This window comes from Musca autumnalis, unplaced genomic scaffold, assembly GCF_047663935.1.
Source record: "Musca autumnalis isolate F117 unplaced genomic scaffold, ASM4766393v1 scaffold_1, whole genome shotgun sequence".
Classification (NCBI taxonomy): Eukaryota; Metazoa; Arthropoda; class Insecta; order Diptera; family Muscidae; genus Musca; species Musca autumnalis.
The window spans coordinates 134,894,412-134,912,217 of record NW_027411644.1 but is presented as its reverse complement, the minus strand read 5'-3'; the positions used below and the strand labels follow the sequence as shown (position 1 = coordinate 134,912,217).

The window sequence follows — 17,806 nt, the reverse complement described above, 5'->3', positions numbered from 1 at the left end:
AAAAAAATATATAAATTAGTTATGTGCTTTTTCGTCGAGAATCGACGAACGCATAGCAGTGGGAAAAATTTGGTTTTGTTTGCAAGTGAAGTTGCTAGAGTTTAGGTAGTGCCAAAGAAATTCTCGATCAGAGTGTTTTTTTGCGCACGTATATATTTGAGCTAGCAATTAACACTTGGGTATAAAAAGTTTCTTGTTGAAAAACAAGAAATAAGGGAACTGATGAAGATCTGTGGCGAGATCTGAAACTATAGTATTCCCTGCCTTACCCCTTGGTAAACATCGCCAATTTTTCCCACTAATAAATTAGTTGTTTTAATAAAATATTAAAACAACGACTATGGGATTAAGCCTGACTATTTTGAAAAACAAAATAGAAGTCGTCATCCCAAACAAAAAAACGCCAACCCTCCTAATAAATAAATATGTATATTATTTCACCATCAAACTCTTTGAATCGTATAGATGGCTTGCTAAGTGCGTAACCCAATTTATTTTCAAACAAGGTACGGAGGCTCTTCAATAACCAAGACAGTCCGGTACAATTATTATTAAATGAAAAATATGCTGGTAACATAAAGTTTTGTGGTTTATGACTTTTGCTACTTTTTATACATTTTCTACGTTTTCCACGATTACAACTTTCTGGCCATCGAAAACCTAAAAAAATCATCATTCAGACCATCTCTGATGAAGAGCTCAAATGAAAGTTGACAGCACTCTCCCTATTGGAGAACTTTACTACTACTTTTCTTGGGTCCTTAACTTACCAAAAAAATCGTTAATTACGGAGTTTATAAGCATTTTAATTTTACCGATTTTTGTCGGTCACTCAAAAATGAGTTAGAGAATCGCACTACTGGAACAGCCGACATAACATTTTTTGTCAAAATCTCGACATTTATCATAAATTATTACGTACAAAAAATTGTTTTCTTATCCTGTGCGAATACTACTAATTTGTATAACTATGTTCCAAAAATGAGAGCCAAATAAGAAATAAAAACAAAATCCACATATAAATACAAACATTGGAATCTGTGTGATTTGTTTTGTTTGAGAAAATAAAATGTGTGGTATAAAATCGGTATTTTGAATTATTTTATTTAATTGATTTCTTCAAAATAATGAATGAAACCGCCTTGAAAACGTGTCTATAAAATTTTTATTTTGTTTCAAGAATGTGTTGCATAAATTTGTTTTACGATGTTCTTGGTTCAAAAACATTACGTTGATAAACTCTATGTATTGTTATGTACACATATTGTTAGTATGTGTCAACATCCGATGCACACTTTAACATAATGTTTTTTTAATTTCAGCTTCGAAAAATGTTAAGCCAATGGCTGTATGTACGACAGTAGCAAAATGGACGCAATACAAAACGGTTGGTTCAGTGAAATACAAAATGAATTATGGCCTGGCCAAAGTTTCTCTTTAAAAGTGAAAAGTATTCTTCACACCGAAAAATCCAAGTTTCAGGACATACAGGTTATAGAAACGTAAGATCCATTAAATATTATGTAACAATTCAATACATTGTATAATTGTAATCAAAATAAACAAACATGTAATACATTTAATACCATTGTTAAGCCGAAAAGGCAGTCAAGGTTTGAATAACGTTTTGCGTCATTTCTAGTGAAAGAAGAATGACGCAAAACTTTACTCAAACGTTGAGTCTGCTTTCGGATTTAACTTCTATACATCACATATGAGCAGCATATAAACTTTTGTATAACTTCTTTTTTCCTTAGTCAGGGTCCACTTTAGAATAATTTCACTGAAATTTTGACATGAAAGTAAAAAGGTTAAATTAAACCGTCTGTATGGTGCAACGGGTACACTAGTTTCTTAAAATTATGTGTTTTCCCGAAAGAATGTAAGAATGTTGAATATCGATGCTTTACTTTCTCAACCTAGTATCTTAAAAATATGCAATTGTGTCTTTTTATATCAAACGATATTATCTCTGTTGTCGGTATTCTGTGAATATTAATAAAAGATATTCTCGTATCTCATTCATTCACTGAGCCTGAAAATATATTCCTCTTTCTATAAAAACCTTAAGGCTTTGAGCCAATAACCGATTTTGACCTTCAATATGACATTTTATGGGTGTTACGTGTTTACAAGTGTTGTTGTTTATGACAAAAGTTGAATCGTTGCCTTTGGCAGTAAATCAATGTTTTTAACGGTTTGGATGATATGAGCTTGACAAATGATCCCTTTTGACATCAAGGCCTCAAGCCTTTGGAGACCATTGACGTGAAAGTGCATGAGATACCGACGAACGTCGGGACACGTATCTTCTCTTTTTTGGTCTTCCATCAAGCTTCAATGTCAAAATATACGTATACGTTCAATATTTGGTTTTTGTGAAATTTTACAAACCATTCGTCTTTATCTTAAAGCTTTTGTTTATTTCGGAAAAGCTTTTATATTTCATGGTTTCCATTTCTTATTTTGTGATTTTTGCATCTGCACCTAATATGTGTTGCTTGATGGCAACCCTGATAAACAGATGACAAACAAAAGAGAAGACAAAAATGTAAACAAATATGTCAAAAATAATTCACATAATATGAAGAATTGGCGGTAATTTTTCTTCTGTGTAAATAAAATGACATTCTCAACCAGGTTATATATCCTGTGCGAATACTACTAATTTGTATAACTATGTTCCAAAAATGAGAGCCAAATAAGAAATAAAAACAAAATCCACATATAAATACAAACATTGGAATCTGTGTGATTTGTTTTGTTTGAGAAAATAAAATGTGTGGTATAAAATCGGTATTTTGAATTATTTTATTTAATTGATTTCTTCAAAATAATGAATGAAACCGCCTTGAAAACGTGTCTATAAAATTTTTATTTTGTTTCAAGAATGTGTTGCATAAATTTGTTTTACGATGTTCGGTGCTATTCGCGAGTTTACGTTCTACTCGACAGCTACATAGCAAGTGAGTGATTTTGACATTCTCTTTTTACAAGAGACATTCTTTTCGAAATACATAAATTCAAATTTACATGGAAAACTGTACGTTTACGTGTTATTTCGTATGGCTTGTCGGCTGCATAGATTTTCGAAGGTGTTTACATGAACAGAAAATAATTTTTTTTCAACCTCGAAAGCGCAAGAAACAGGCGGAAAGTTAAACAAGCAATTCACAGCAATGCGTTATTGTCTACAAATGTTGAAGCTTTGTATAGTAAATGGCACAATTATTGTTATTGATGTAACACTTTCTTATTCCGCCGTGCTATGCCTCACCACAAACGGTTGATGATGACGATTTAGATTATGTACAAGAACAAAGTGTAGTGAAACCACAGATTCTACCCCAGCAAAAATTTGGATCCGGTAGTCATTACGTTGTAGTAATGTAAACAAGCTTCTTTTCGGATTACAAGTAATCTGAAAAGTAATGGGTTACTTCTTAAAAAAATTACAAGGTAAACCTACTAACTTTACTCCTCACTAAATAATGAGGACGGCGGCACAGTGTGTGTGTCCGACTATAAATCCTAGGGTTGTGTGTTCAACGCTCACCGTCGGCACGCGAGTTTTTGACAAAAACAATAACTTTTTGTTAATTATACCCTATACCACAATGTGGAAAAGGGTATTATAAGTTTGTTTTGGTAAAAATTCATGTAACACCGCGAAATATTCGCCGGAGACCCCCAATGTGGTATACCAATCTTCATATCTCGACGAGATAAAGCGATTTTGAGATGTGTGTCCGTCCGTCCGTCTATCCATTATAAATTGTAAACACGCTCCAGGCCGCAATTATGGACCGATCGTCACGAAATTTTGTATGGAGGTCGGGTTCAGATCAGAATAGATCCCTATTGTTATTGGTGATGATCGTGAAATATTTAACGGGTGAAATGGACCAAAAACATAATATTTATCCAATTTTCTAGCGGCCAACGTGAAGATCAGATAATACTTAGCGGGTTAAATGGACTGAAACTTTTGTGTGAAATTGGTAAAAATTTCAACAACGTAGCGGTTAAACAACGGAAGTATTAGTACTAAATAAGTGGGTTTCATTATATTTTAGTTTGTGTGAACTAAATTTTCCTTTCCTGCTACAAATATGTCTTTGTCATGCTAGATAACTTTTTGGTGTTGATCATAAGTATTATACATTATATCTCTTATATTTGATAATTACATTTTCACAATCATTGAAAAGAAGTTTCGTGGAGAGCGATTGTCCAGGGATAGTGGTATAGGGTATCCCATGGTCGGCTCCGTCCGACTATAGACTTTCTTACGTGTTAAAAATAACAGTTCGTGGTGCACATGTGCACTGCACATTTAAGTTCTTAAGCAACCCTTAATGTTCGTGTGCATGGCACACTGTGTAGTGTGTTTGGCTAGAAATCAAAGGGTTTGTGCGTTTAACTCGGGCAGGGAGCGAAATAAAATAAAGTAAAATAAAAGTAAGAAGGTTGTTCTCCACATCAACTGTTTTAAAAATAGATTTTTTCCACCTTACTTTTCAACTTCTATTGGCCACAGAAGTACTAGTTATTCTAGTGGTCATAAAATATCTAGAAACTGAGTGCGACATGCCCTTGTAAAAATAATGGGGAAGAAAGGGAATTTGAGAGTAGTTACGGCTGCCAAAAATCCCTTACGAAACCCATGATTTTGGGAGGACTTTTTTGCTGGGACCAATAACAATTTGTAAAATTGCTAATAGAAAAATTTCAACGGTCTGAAATTATATTGACGATATGTACAATATTTGGAATGAGAAATACAAATTCTTTACATATTTGATAAAGCCGAAAAAACTTACAAAGCTTTGTTATTTGGGCTAGAAAGCCATGGTCCAATGGCCATTAAAAGGAAATTAATTGAAAAAGGTTTCAATGTACCGACGCACAGAGGGGAAACATAGGCCTAAAGTTGCTCAAAACTCAAAATATGAAAATCGTTTGTTTATGAAAAAATGTTGATAAACGGCAACCAGACTCTTTTCTACATTTGCTATAACCATCCTCGACTTTGTAAGATTAACCAATCCAATGCAGCAGTCGATTGAACTCAGCCATACTGAAAAAAAAAAAGTAAATTTTCGAAAACTAAGAAATTAGGTGAACATTAAAATGACATTATTTTCGCGAAAATTTATATTTTACAAGATTTATTGTTTTTGTACAGTCTCCGAACAAGATTAGCATTTAAAATTTTCAGATTGATTTTACATCTTTGCTCTTTAGTAATGGTGATACATATCCTCTTTATGAAATTTTTTTATGATAATTTTTAAGATTACTACAATTTCAATAGTGAAAAAGTCTATTTCCCCGTCGTTTCCCGACCATAGTTACTTCTAATGTTTTATGCGCTTGAGTCTCAAATATCAGATTCAATCATAAAAAATTGCGCATATTTGCGCCATTCCGAAAAAATCTAATTTTTCTCAACTAAAATATGAAATATTTTTATATGGAATTGCAAGGTTTACTCACACTAAATTTTGCTCCGCCTTATAACCGGGGCTCTTATTTATCAGACTAAACCAACACCTATCAAATATGTTTGCATTATTCAGAAACATTCACGCTTTTCTCATGTGAATTGAGAAAAAATTTAATTTAAGTAAGTTTCAAAAAATAAAATTTGGAATGAAATATATGTATATGGGACTATATATACATCTGTACCGATTTGTTTGAAAATTGGCTCAATGGTTTTTTAGGCTAGTTCAGGTTGCATGTGTCAAATTTCAGTGATTTTGGTGCAATTTTATTTCATATCAGATGCGAATATATATGGAAGCTGCATCCAAATCTGGACCGATTTTCATTATTTTCTATAGGATTAATCCTTATACAGAAGATATGCTTTGTGCAAAATTTTATATCAATCGGTCTATAAATGAGCTTTCTAGGGCTTTTGATCAACTTTTAACACAAATTTCCCCTCTGTGCGACGTCAAAATAGTACACAGAAAGATAAATTACGGTTCATTTGATACATGTAGTATACTTTAAGAGAAAAGCCATTACAATGAAAAACTACGACACAATTATTCTGCCATTGATTTCATTAAAGTCAAATTTGACTTTCAAACATCTAAAAAACTTGTATAATCAAGGTTTATAATGCTAAGGCCATATTAGCAAAATCATCGAAAACTTGCAGCTTTGCCTGCTAAAATTTCTTCAAACTGAACAACAGCAATGTAGCAACACATTACACAAAAATGTAATGTGATAAAACAAATTAAAAAAAAAATTGATTGATTTTTTGTCGATAAAAATAATATTAATATTTGCAATCGTCGATAAAAAATATCGTATTCCTGAGAAATTATCTTGATAAAGTAATTATCATATTAACTAAGAATTTTTTTGGTTTGTTGGTACTATAATTTTTACGTGATAAAAAAGTTATCACATATACAACAATAATTATCGATTTTTAATCTGATAAAAAATTATCACATATACAATAATAAGGTTTGTTGATTACAAATGCAAAAGTCGATAAAAAATGTTCATATTTACAATTATTTTGTTGGTTTTTTGTTTTTAAATACGAACACAAAAGCCAAAACCAAACAGGATAAACACATACACACACGTTTCCAAATTGTGATGGTTGTTTTTTTATTGAAATGCATAGATATACCAAACAAAAAGCAACAACAGACTCATAGGTGCATACAAAATTATAAATCGTACAAGAAATAAGAATGAAAGTAAAACGGAATAGAATAATTTATAAAAAAGTAAATAATATTTTAGGTACATCGTGTTTTAAATATGTAATCGATGACTCCGAGTTTCACCCTTTCAAAATTCGCGAACTGTTAACATATTCTATATAGTATGACTGAAGAATTCCAAAATTAAGTGTTTTAAGAAGGATCCCATAATGCATCCACCTAAAATTTATACTGACATTTTGAAGCCGGAATTTCGGGGTTTTTTGAATTTTTTTAATAATCCGGACGCGCAACAGGATAATATTCAAAACTCATGATAGGATTATAGAACTCGTGATTTTAAGTCGCCTAATGTATATCTCATGAGTGTGCTCCATACAGCATCCTAGTAACTGGAGTCCAAAGGCCAAAATTTGATGCGTACATTTTCTTAAAACTCCAATTTTTTGCGTTTTAATGAGCCCTTCGCCGTTGGAATCCATCCACTGTAACGGTAGGTAGATAGATACCTTGAAAATAGGAAAATCTGCAAAAATATATTTTGACATAATATATGCGAAAACGCGTGTCATAATTCACAGAGATACGCGAGTAATATGGTTCTTTTACCCAAAATAAAATCTGGAGGCACATCCACGGTTCTTGAATAATTTATCTAAAATAGGTGTATATTAACGTATTTTTGATGAGCGCTACTGAAATCGGATGCGCATCAGAATCGTATACACATAGCGCGACTTTTACCCACTTTAAGGTTTTTCGCATTGTGTGATGCAACTGACGGCACACGTTGGCCGCTGAGTGAAACATCTAAATATGCATAGATACGAGTATTGAAAGAGATTGATTCGTTGTATCCAAAATCGGATGAGCATCAACTGATTTTAACTAATTCGTGAATAACAAGCTTTTAAATTTTCAAATTTATTGAATGATTGTAATCATAGACTAATAAATACATAGACGAAGAAATCCTCTCAGTGAGTATGTTCGAACTGAGTCTGTTTAATATGCACTCATTCGAAATCAAATTTTAAAATCGCAATCACTATAAATTTTTAACTACTTATTCCGGTAAAAGACAATATGTGGGTTGTATTTGGCCGGATCTACATCCTCATATGAAAATATGCAACAAAATGTGGCAATTTACCCCAAAACATTGTGCGATTGAGTGACAACGCTAGCATATTTCGAAAGAGCGACACCTAGAGAAAAAGAACTACACTAAAATTTCTGTCTATACATTTATTAGTCCATGTTGTAATTTCAATATTACTCTTAATTTCCTATCCTTATAAGTTATCTCAATAAGTATCTAAGCTTTTACGATGGTAAACCATATTTCTTGATGAAGTTTTAGCAGTATGCATTAGTTATTTTATAAGATATTATGGAAATAGTTGGAGAACTCCTAAATATTTTTTCTAATTTTTTTAATCAATCCAAAAAATATATTTGAATAACATTTCAACAATCTTTTGTTTTTGCTATAATATACCCAATCTCTATAAATTTGGTTTTATATTTTTCTACGCATTGTCTAGATTCTGTAGATATCTTTAATTTGGTTTCTAAGGTTTGTACGGATTCTGGACAGGATAATTTGGATTTACTTCAATATTTTATAATTTTGAAAATAAAATAAAGTTAGTAAATATTTGAACACCAGCGAATAGATATGGAATGCTGTTAACGATTTATGCATAAATTTTCTGTTGAAACTAATTTTTGTTTGATGTGTCTGCAGCGGATGAAATGAAAAACGGTGTTGCTTCGTTGAGTGTTTTATTGCGAGTGAAATTCAATGACAATATTAACAGCTTACGTACTGATGTTGAGAACTTATTCTAGGGCTATTTACATTGTGTGTGCAGATTTTGTGTGTGCGATCATATTGCTATTGCATATCTTGTGTTGGAAAGAGTGGACATACAAATTCAATAACTGCAATACCACTGTGCAACATTTTTAAGGTAATCTTGTGCAAACAATTTGCGACGAGGATTTTTTGAAAGTACAGTCCCAAACGACAAAAAACCTTGCTGGGTTTTGTTGTGTTAGATCCAGCTTGGATTTTATGGTCCCATCTAAACATGGTTAAATATTGACTTTTTTAAGCAATTCTTAGCTATATCTCTGAAACCTATGTGAATCTTCGTCGCACTTCCGAAGCATATTTGTAGACAATGGCAAGAATAAAATATTTGTAGAAATAATGATCTCGAAAAACTATATTTACTGCCTCAAATTTTATAAAATATCAAAAATTATCATCATTTGTATACATTTCGCACCATATCTCTAAAACCGTTATTTTTTAATGTTTTCTTTGGAAAAATATTCCCTGGAATATAATACACAACTCTTCAGAACATGTCATTGTTGTAAAGTGAATCTATCACTTTGTTTTCAGTATATTTTTCAGCGACCATTTAATTAATATGTCAATAATGTGGTGAAATCCGAAATGCGAGAATAAACTGTTCACAATAACAGTTTATTCTCGCTGTGTTTGAAATACTTGTTGCAAAAGAAATGATGTAAAATACCACTGCAATTACCACTGCAATTACTGAAATCGGATGCGCATCAGAATCGTATACACATAGCGCGACTTTTACCCACTTTAAGGTTTTTCGCATTGTGTGATGCAACTGACGGCACACGTTGGCCGCTGAGTGAAACATCTAAATATGCATAGATACGAGTATTGAAAGAGATTGATTCGTTGTATCCAAAATCGGATGAGCATCAACTGATTTTAACTAATTCGTGAATAACAAGCTTTTAAATTTTCAAATTTATTGAATGATTGTAATCATAGACTAATAAATACATAGACGAAGAAATCCTCTCAGTGAGTATGTTCGAACTGAGTCTGTTTAATATGCACTCATTCGAAATCAAATTTTAAAATCGCAATCACTATAAATTTTTAACTACTTATTCCGGTAAAAGACAATATGTGGGTTGTATTTGGCCGGATCTACATCCTCATATGAAAATATGCAACAAAATGTGGCAATTTACCCCAAAACATTGTGCGATTGAGTGACAACGCTAGCATATTTCGAAAGAGCGACACCTAGAGAAAAAGAACTACACTAAAATTTCTGTCTATACATTTATTAGTCCATGTTGTAATTTCAATATTACTCTTAATTTCCTATCCTTATAAGTTATCTCAATAAGTATCTAAGCTTTTACGATGGTAAACCATATTTCTTGATGAAGTTTTAGCAGTATGCATTAGTTATTTTATAAGATATTATGGAAATAGTTGGAGAACTCCTAAATATTTTTTCTAATTTTTTTAATCAATCCAAAAAATATATTTGAATAACATTTCAACAATCTTTTGTTTTTGCTATAATATACCCAATCTCTATAAATTTGGTTTTATATTTTTCTACGCATTGTCTAGATTCTGTAGATATCTTTAATTTGGTTTCTAAGGTTTGTACGGATTCTGGACAGGATAATTTGGATTTACTTCAATATTTTATAATTTTGAAAATAAAATAAAGTTAGTAAATATTTGAACACCAGCGAATAGATATGGAATGCTGTTAACGATTTATGCATAAATTTTCTGTTGAAACTAATTTTTGTTTGATGTGTCTGCAGCGGATGAAATGAAAAACGGTGTTGCTTCGTTGAGTGTTTTATTGCGAGTGAAATTCAATGACAATATTAACAGCTTACGTACTGATGTTGAGAACTTATTCTAGGGCTATTTACATTGTGTGTGCAGATTTTGTGTGTGCGATCATATTGCTATTGCATATCTTGTGTTGGAAAGAGTGGACATACAAATTCAATAACTGCAATACCACTGTGCAACATTTTTAAGGTAATCTTGTGCAAACAATTTGCGACGAGGATTTTTTGAAAGTACAGTCCCAAACGACAAAAAACCTTGCTGGGTTTTGTTGTGTTAGATCCAGCTTGGATTTTATGGTCCCATCTAAACATGGTTAAATATTGACTTTTTTAAGCAATTCTTAGCTATATCTCTGAAACCTATGTGAATCTTCGTCGCACTTCCGAAGCATATTTGTAGACAATGGCAAGAATAAAATATTTGTAGAAATAATGATCTCGAAAAACTATATTTACTGCCTCAAATTTTATAAAATATCAAAAATTATCATCATTTGTATACATTTCGCACCATATCTCTAAAACCGTTATTTTTTAATGTTTTCTTTGGAAAAATATTCCCTGGAATATAATACACAACTCTTCAGAACATGTCATTGTTGTAAAGTGAATCTATCACTTTGTTTTCAGTATATTTTTCAGCGACCATTTAATTAATATGTCAATAATGTGGTGAAATCCGAAATGCGAGAATAAACTGTTCACAATAACAGTTTATTCTCGCTGTGTTTGAAATACTTGTTGCAAAAGAAATGATGTAAAATACCACTGCAATTACAGTGCTGTTAAAAACATTTGCAACTGGAATGACTACTTTACTTTTTACATAGTTCTGAGGTAATTTATGGATTTGAAATGCAACTATTTTTTTAATTTTATTATTTATTGACACATTTTTAAAGATTTAAAGAAATTATTTGGACTCACTTTTGGTCCTGCTCAAAACATTTGCAACTGAGAAAATTTGAATTTTGATTCAAATTTTGATAATATATTGTAACATAAACCTTTTATTTATTATCTGGACACATTATAATGGAATACAGTAAACTAATTAAATTAATACATCGTTTGGAATCGTGTCTCTAACGATAATTGTTAAAAATACCATGTTTTTATTCGATATTTAATAGTGTAGAGTCCATTTTAGGGTCCCAGAATCTCCTATATGAATTTGATCGCTAATGTTGATCTGTTCCGATAAGGACACAATAAATATTTGCAAAAAATACTAGTTTTACGTGGTTATATAAACGTTTAGTGACGGTATTATGTCAAAACACCCTGTTATACGAAATCTGTGGTGCACATGTTGCGATTTCGACATGTTATATGAGAAAAGTATTTTTGTTTTGATAATGTATTGTAACATAACCCTTTTATTTATTATCTGGACACATCATAAAAGAATCCAGTTAACTAATTAAATTAATACATCCTTTGGAATCGTGTCTCAAACGATAATTGTTAAATACCATGTTTTCATTCGATATGTAATAATATAGAGTACATTTTAGGGTGCCAGAATCTCCTATATGAATTTAGATCACTTAAGCTAATCGAGTCTGATAATGACACAAGAAATATTTGCAAAAAATTAATATTTTTACGTGGTTATATAAACGTTTAGTGACGGTATTATGCCAAAACACCCTGTTATACGACATATGTGGTGTGCGCATGTTGCGATTTCGACATGTTATATGTCCGTTTAGTTTTTACATCTAACAAATATCTCGACTTCATGCCTCCAGTTCCATATCTGTCCATAAAAATACCTCCAGGTCAATATAAAACACCTTCTACATTTTGGGTCAACTTTTTTGTATAAGGGGATAAATTCGATTATCACTCGACCTGGTCTTGATCACCATTTTTTCAAGTCATATAACTCAAATTTTGATTTAAGTCGACGAAAAGTACTCGATTTTATAACTTCAAAAACAATTCCAAAATTTTTTTTGCAATATGTCTATGAAAAGTTGAAATTTTCCTGGAAATTACAGTTTTCCTAAAATTTGCTATATTGTTATACCGGTATCCATGGCATATATCGGAGAAGTTTGTATAGATTTATCGGTGTTAAGCCTTTATTTGACATCTGTTTATGACCTCTGAGAGATCTGATTAATAATTCGTATCATTATTAGATTATCAATTACAATTTTGAAAATGAAATGAAAATTTTTGCAAATCCTTGATAAAAATTTTGGGCCGTAACACAAAAAACTCGTCATAAATTAAGTAATATATATTCAAAACATGGAGTTGCAAATGTTTTGAGCAGGCCAAAAAACGAGATCCTCCGATATTTTACACTATGTGATACCCTACACCACTACCCCTGTTCATAAGCTTTTGACTAATAAAATTCAAAATATTAAAATTGGGATAGCTTAGCGCCTTTGCTCTGAATGTCTTCATTAACACAGGTCAACTTTTTTGAAACGCATTTAAGTGCATCGACAGTACAACCCAAATAAAAAATGGAAAAGTGGGATGTATGCCAACCATCAATAGGCTTCTTTCTCTTTTAGACCCCCATCAACCCCCAAAATTTCGTGAAGATCCGATCAAAATTTCGTAGTGTGATTGCACAAAAATTGAAAAAGGTTTTGCTTTCGATATACCTCCTACAGAAGGGAGATATTAACTTTGAAATAAAACGTTGGTCTTTTTTCTAAATATTTTTTTGTCACATTCCGACCCCTGAATAATATCCGACCATTATCAAAAATCAAAAGGTTTTTTCCTCTGTGGGACCCCCAATAACACCCAAAATTTCGTGACAATCCAATTAAAATTGCGACCTGTAGCGTGATTACAAAAAAATGAAAAATGGGATGTATTGCCGACTATTGTGATATCTTCGTTATGTGGCCACCTACGCCAACCTTTCTTTGCATCACTGTAAAGATGGGATTTTCTACTTTCATAGTCAGACTTTGTTTTTGGAAGATCCCCAACCGAAGCTGTGATATTCGTCATTATTATTAAAATCGCAAAAATGAAATGTTGTGTTCTATTAGCGGCTTTTGCGATATCTTCGTTGTTTGACCACCTACGACAACCTACGTAACATTGTTGCAAATGTGATATTTTCTACTTTCATTAGCAGGTTTTCCTTTGGTATACCCCTTTTAGAAGCGGAGATATTCGCTTTGAAATAACTCGTTGACTTTTTCTCCAAATAAGTTTTTTGCCCATTCCGACCCCTGAATATTATTCGACCATCACCAAAATCAATAGGCTTCTTTCTCTGTAGGATCCCCATTAGCCCCCAAAATTTCGTGACGATCCGATCAAAATTGCGACCTGTAGCGTGATTACAAAAAAATGAAAAATGGGATGTATTGCCGACTATTGTGATATCTTCGTTATGTGGCCACCTACGCCAACCTACTTTGCATCACTGTAAAGATGGGATGTTCTACTTTCATAGTCAGACTTTGTTTTTGGATGATCCCCAACCGAAGCTGTGATATTCGTCATTATTATTAAAATCGCAAAAATAAAAAGTTGGGTTCTATTAGCGGCTATTGCGATATATTCGTTGTTTGATCACCTACGAGAACCTACTTTACATCATTAGAAAGGCGATATTTTCTACTTTCATGGCCACGTTCTGCTTTTGGTATACCCCATATTGAAGCTGAGATATTCGCTTAGGAAAAAAACGTTGTCTTTTTCTCCAAATAAGCTTTTTGCCCATTACGACCCCTAAATATTAGCCGACCATCAGCAAAATCAATGGGCTTCTTCATCTATGTGGCCCCTATTAACCCTCAAAATTTCGTGATGATCCGATCAAAATAGAGACCTGTAGCGTGATTTCCAAAAAAGTGTAAAAATGGGATGTATTACCGACTATTGCGATATCTTCGTTATTTGGTCACCTACGCCGACCTAGTTTACATCACTGTAAAGATAGGATCTTCTACTTTCATAGCCAGGCATTGCTTTTGGAAAGTTTCCAATCAAAGCTGTGATATTCGTCATTATAATTAAAATCGCAAAAATGAAAATTTGGGTTTTATTTGCGACTATTGTGATATCTTCGTTGTTTGATCACCTACGAGAACCTACCTTACATCATTAGAAAGGTGATATTTTCTACTTTTATTGTCATGTTCTGATTTTCGTATACCCCGTATAGAAGCTGAGATATTCGCTTTGGAAAAAAACGTTGTCTTTTTATCCACATAAGTTTTTTGACCATTCCGACCCCTAAATATTATCCGACCATCACCAACATCAATAGGCTTCTTCCCCTCCGGGACCCCCATCAATATCCAAAATTTCGTGACGATCCGATCAAAATTGCGACCTGTAGCGTGATTACAAGGTTTAGATGGACAGACGGACGGACGGACTGACGGACACACATAGCCAGATCGACTCAGCTCGTCGAGACATTCATTTTGGTATATATAGCATGGGTCTACGACCATTATTTCGATGCGTTACAAACTTTTTGGCCAAAAACAACTTATAATACCCTCCCCACATAGTGGTGTAGGGTATAAAAAGTGAATAACTATTTTTAAATCTTGAAGGTAGGGACAATAAAGAATCAAATTACAAAAATACATAAATTTCAAAACACAAAATGTCCCTAAAAATATATTAAATGCGATTGATATAGGCGTTTGAGTTGCAAATGTTCGATTTTTATGTTGTCTGTTCAAAAGATAAGTTCTACTAGTTTAGGGCTACAATATTGAAAAAGACAGCAAGGCCAAATTCCTAATAGTTTCTGAGATAAAGGTCCGATAAATGCAAAAAACTGTAGCTTTAGCCCGGTTTAGATGAGGTCATAAAATCCGAACTGGATCTGACAGGACAAAACCCTACTAGAAGTTTTATAGTCTCAATATGTACTTTCAAAAAATGCATACCAGTAGTGCGATTCTCTAACCCTCTACCGATGGAATTAACGACGAATGTCTATAGTTTACGATATTTGTCGGTAAGAGCTATTCTGTACACACATTTTACAGATTTTTGTAGGTATTTTATGTCGGTAATTATCGAAAATCTTCGGTTAGTTACCGACGAAAAAAAAGGAGTCGTTATGTCTACCGATATAAAAGACTTTTCATATTTTAAACAAAAAAATCAGTGAAAATCACATTTTAAAGAAATTACCTTGGAATGTATTTCATTGCAAATAAAAAGGTAAGCAGATATAAATTTCTTTACACATAAAAAGGAAATTCTGCTACATGTGGATGATCCTTTCGATCTATGTGATAGGAGGCTTATGACACTTTACAAATTGAAGATGGATACATTTTATGAAATAATGGATGAAATTGGGGGTTATTTGGAAACCTCCAGAATTGCGGGAAAAATTTCTGAGAAAATAATAACTGTTTTCAGTTCGAACGATTATTATAAGCATATATTTCGTAACAGTTGCTACCCATATAAAAATGTATTGGTGGTATCGATTAGCATCAACAATAAAAGAAGGAAGAATATCACCATGGTCGTCATATTTCCTGATAATACGTAATTCTGAAATAATTGATCAATATATACAATTTATAAATTAATGTTCAATATATACATACATACGAAATGTTAGGATTCTACATCTTCCGTTTCACTCTACATTCGATGGAATTAAAAATACCCCTCCACATCATAAAAATTCTGAAAAAAAAACAGGGTGACTTCCGAATCGCCAGCTGCTTTGTATTCCTGCATGATACTAGGGGTTATTAGATCGAGTTCCCCACTACTGCAATTTCTTAAAATTACTCTAGTAATACGTATACGCAATGGATTTTAAAATGAAAATCCACAGGATTTACTAAATATAGTTATATGTAGACGTACATTTATAGTTTTAACTGGGATATTTTAATATTTAAGTTGAATTTTTCCACATGTAATTTGAAACATAATCATTTTATAAACAGTAGTAATTTAAATAATTTCATTAGAAATTTGAAATATGTGAATTTTGAATGCGCATTATTTCGTTTAGAGTGTAATTTTTTCCATTTCATTTTGAAATGACCTGCATCTTCTTTAAAATTCCGTCATTCTACCGATATTCGTCGCTAAAATTTTTTTATCGATAACATTGAGTTGCAGAATAGCACTTTCGGTATTTCAACCGAACATTTTCGTTAATTAACGATTTCGGTTCGGTAGAGAAAATGTTACAGAATCCCACTACTGATCTTGTATGGGGTCGCGCCATCGAATTGGCTACAGGCAATCTCCACCTGCGCGGCTCTTGTGACTTCTTGCATTTCTTTCATCTTTTGTTCTTCATTCAATTTAATGAACGGACAATTTTTATACCTGTATTTTTTGCTTACTTAACCAATTTTGACATTGATAGTAGATGCCTGTGAAGGTTATATACTAGAGTTATATGTAAAAATTGTAATCACGAGTGCTAATCCGTTAAAAAAAAATTTCTTTTTCGAATTTATTAATCTGTTAAAAAATATATATTGTTTTTTTAAGCTTAAACATTTACACATCAACATAATAATATAATTTTTCTTCTAGGGAAACATATGGAACGTGCCTTGTTCTGGATGGAATTATACAATGTACTACAAGGGATGAGTTTTCATATCAAGAAATGATATCATTTCTTCCTCTTTGTTCCCACCCAAATCCAGAAAAAGTACTAATAGTTGGTGGCGGTGACGGTGGTGTTGCACGGGAAGTCGTAAAACATCCAAAAGTTAAAGAAGTCCACCAAATTGAAATAGATGAACGTGTTGTCGAATTGTCGAAAAAATTTCTGCCAAGCATGTCTTGTGGATTTGATAGCCCCAAGTTAAAACTTATAATTGGTGACGGTTTTCAATACATGAAGGATCACATTAACGATTTCGATGTTATAATTACGGACAGTTCGGATCCTGTGGGACCTGCAGAAAATCTATTTAAAGAGAGTTATTACGGACTTATGAAAGCAGCGTTGCGAGAAGGTGGAATAGTATGCTCACAAGGAGGAAGTTTCTGGCTTGACCCCCAACATGTTAAAAATCTAATATTAGGATGTCGAGCACATTTTCCAAATGTATCTTATGCTGTTACATCAATACCATCATACCCTTGTGGACATATTGGCTTTGTATTGGGTTCATTGGACAGCAAGCGTTCATTGAATACCCCCATCGAATTCTTCAACTCCAAAGAAATAGATAAAATGAATTTAAAGTACTACACAAGTGCTATACACGCGGCTTCATTTATACTTCCTCGATACATTGAGAAATACTTCTATGAAGAGTAGTAATGTGTTTAAAAATGAAATTAAACTATATTCTTAAAAAGAGCTTTCAGATGAAAATAAATAAAATGTTTACTTTTAGTATTTTTTAGATTTTTAAGGAACAACTGCAACACATTTGTGTGTATGTGCATGTGTGTTGTAATATCTTAATATATAAAAGAGTTGGGTG

The 17,806-nt window shown here is 32.4% G+C and overlaps 1 protein-coding gene across 1 annotated transcript; it reads left to right on the top strand.

The window, feature by feature from the left end:
* Positions 1-1,356: 1,356 nt before the first annotated feature.
* Positions 1,357-17,718, top strand: SpdS (Spermidine Synthase). The gene is made up of 2 exons (XM_073955679.1): positions 1,357-1,502; positions 16,899-17,718. The coding sequence occupies exons 1-2, from the start codon at positions 1,369-1,371 to the stop codon at positions 17,635-17,637; spliced, it is 873 nt and encodes a 290-aa protein (XP_073811780.1). The 5' UTR covers positions 1,357-1,368; the 3' UTR covers positions 17,638-17,718.
* The last annotated feature ends 88 nt before the right edge of the window (positions 17,719-17,806 follow it).

Coding starts and splice junctions, on each gene's coding strand:
- SpdS (XM_073955679.1), top strand. CDS start 1,369: ATGGACGCAATACAAAACGGTTGGTTCAGTGAAATACAAAATGAATTA. Junction 1,503..16,898: donor GACATACAGGTTATAGAAAC/GTAAGATCCATT, acceptor TTTTTCTTCTAG/GGAAACATATGGAACGTGCC.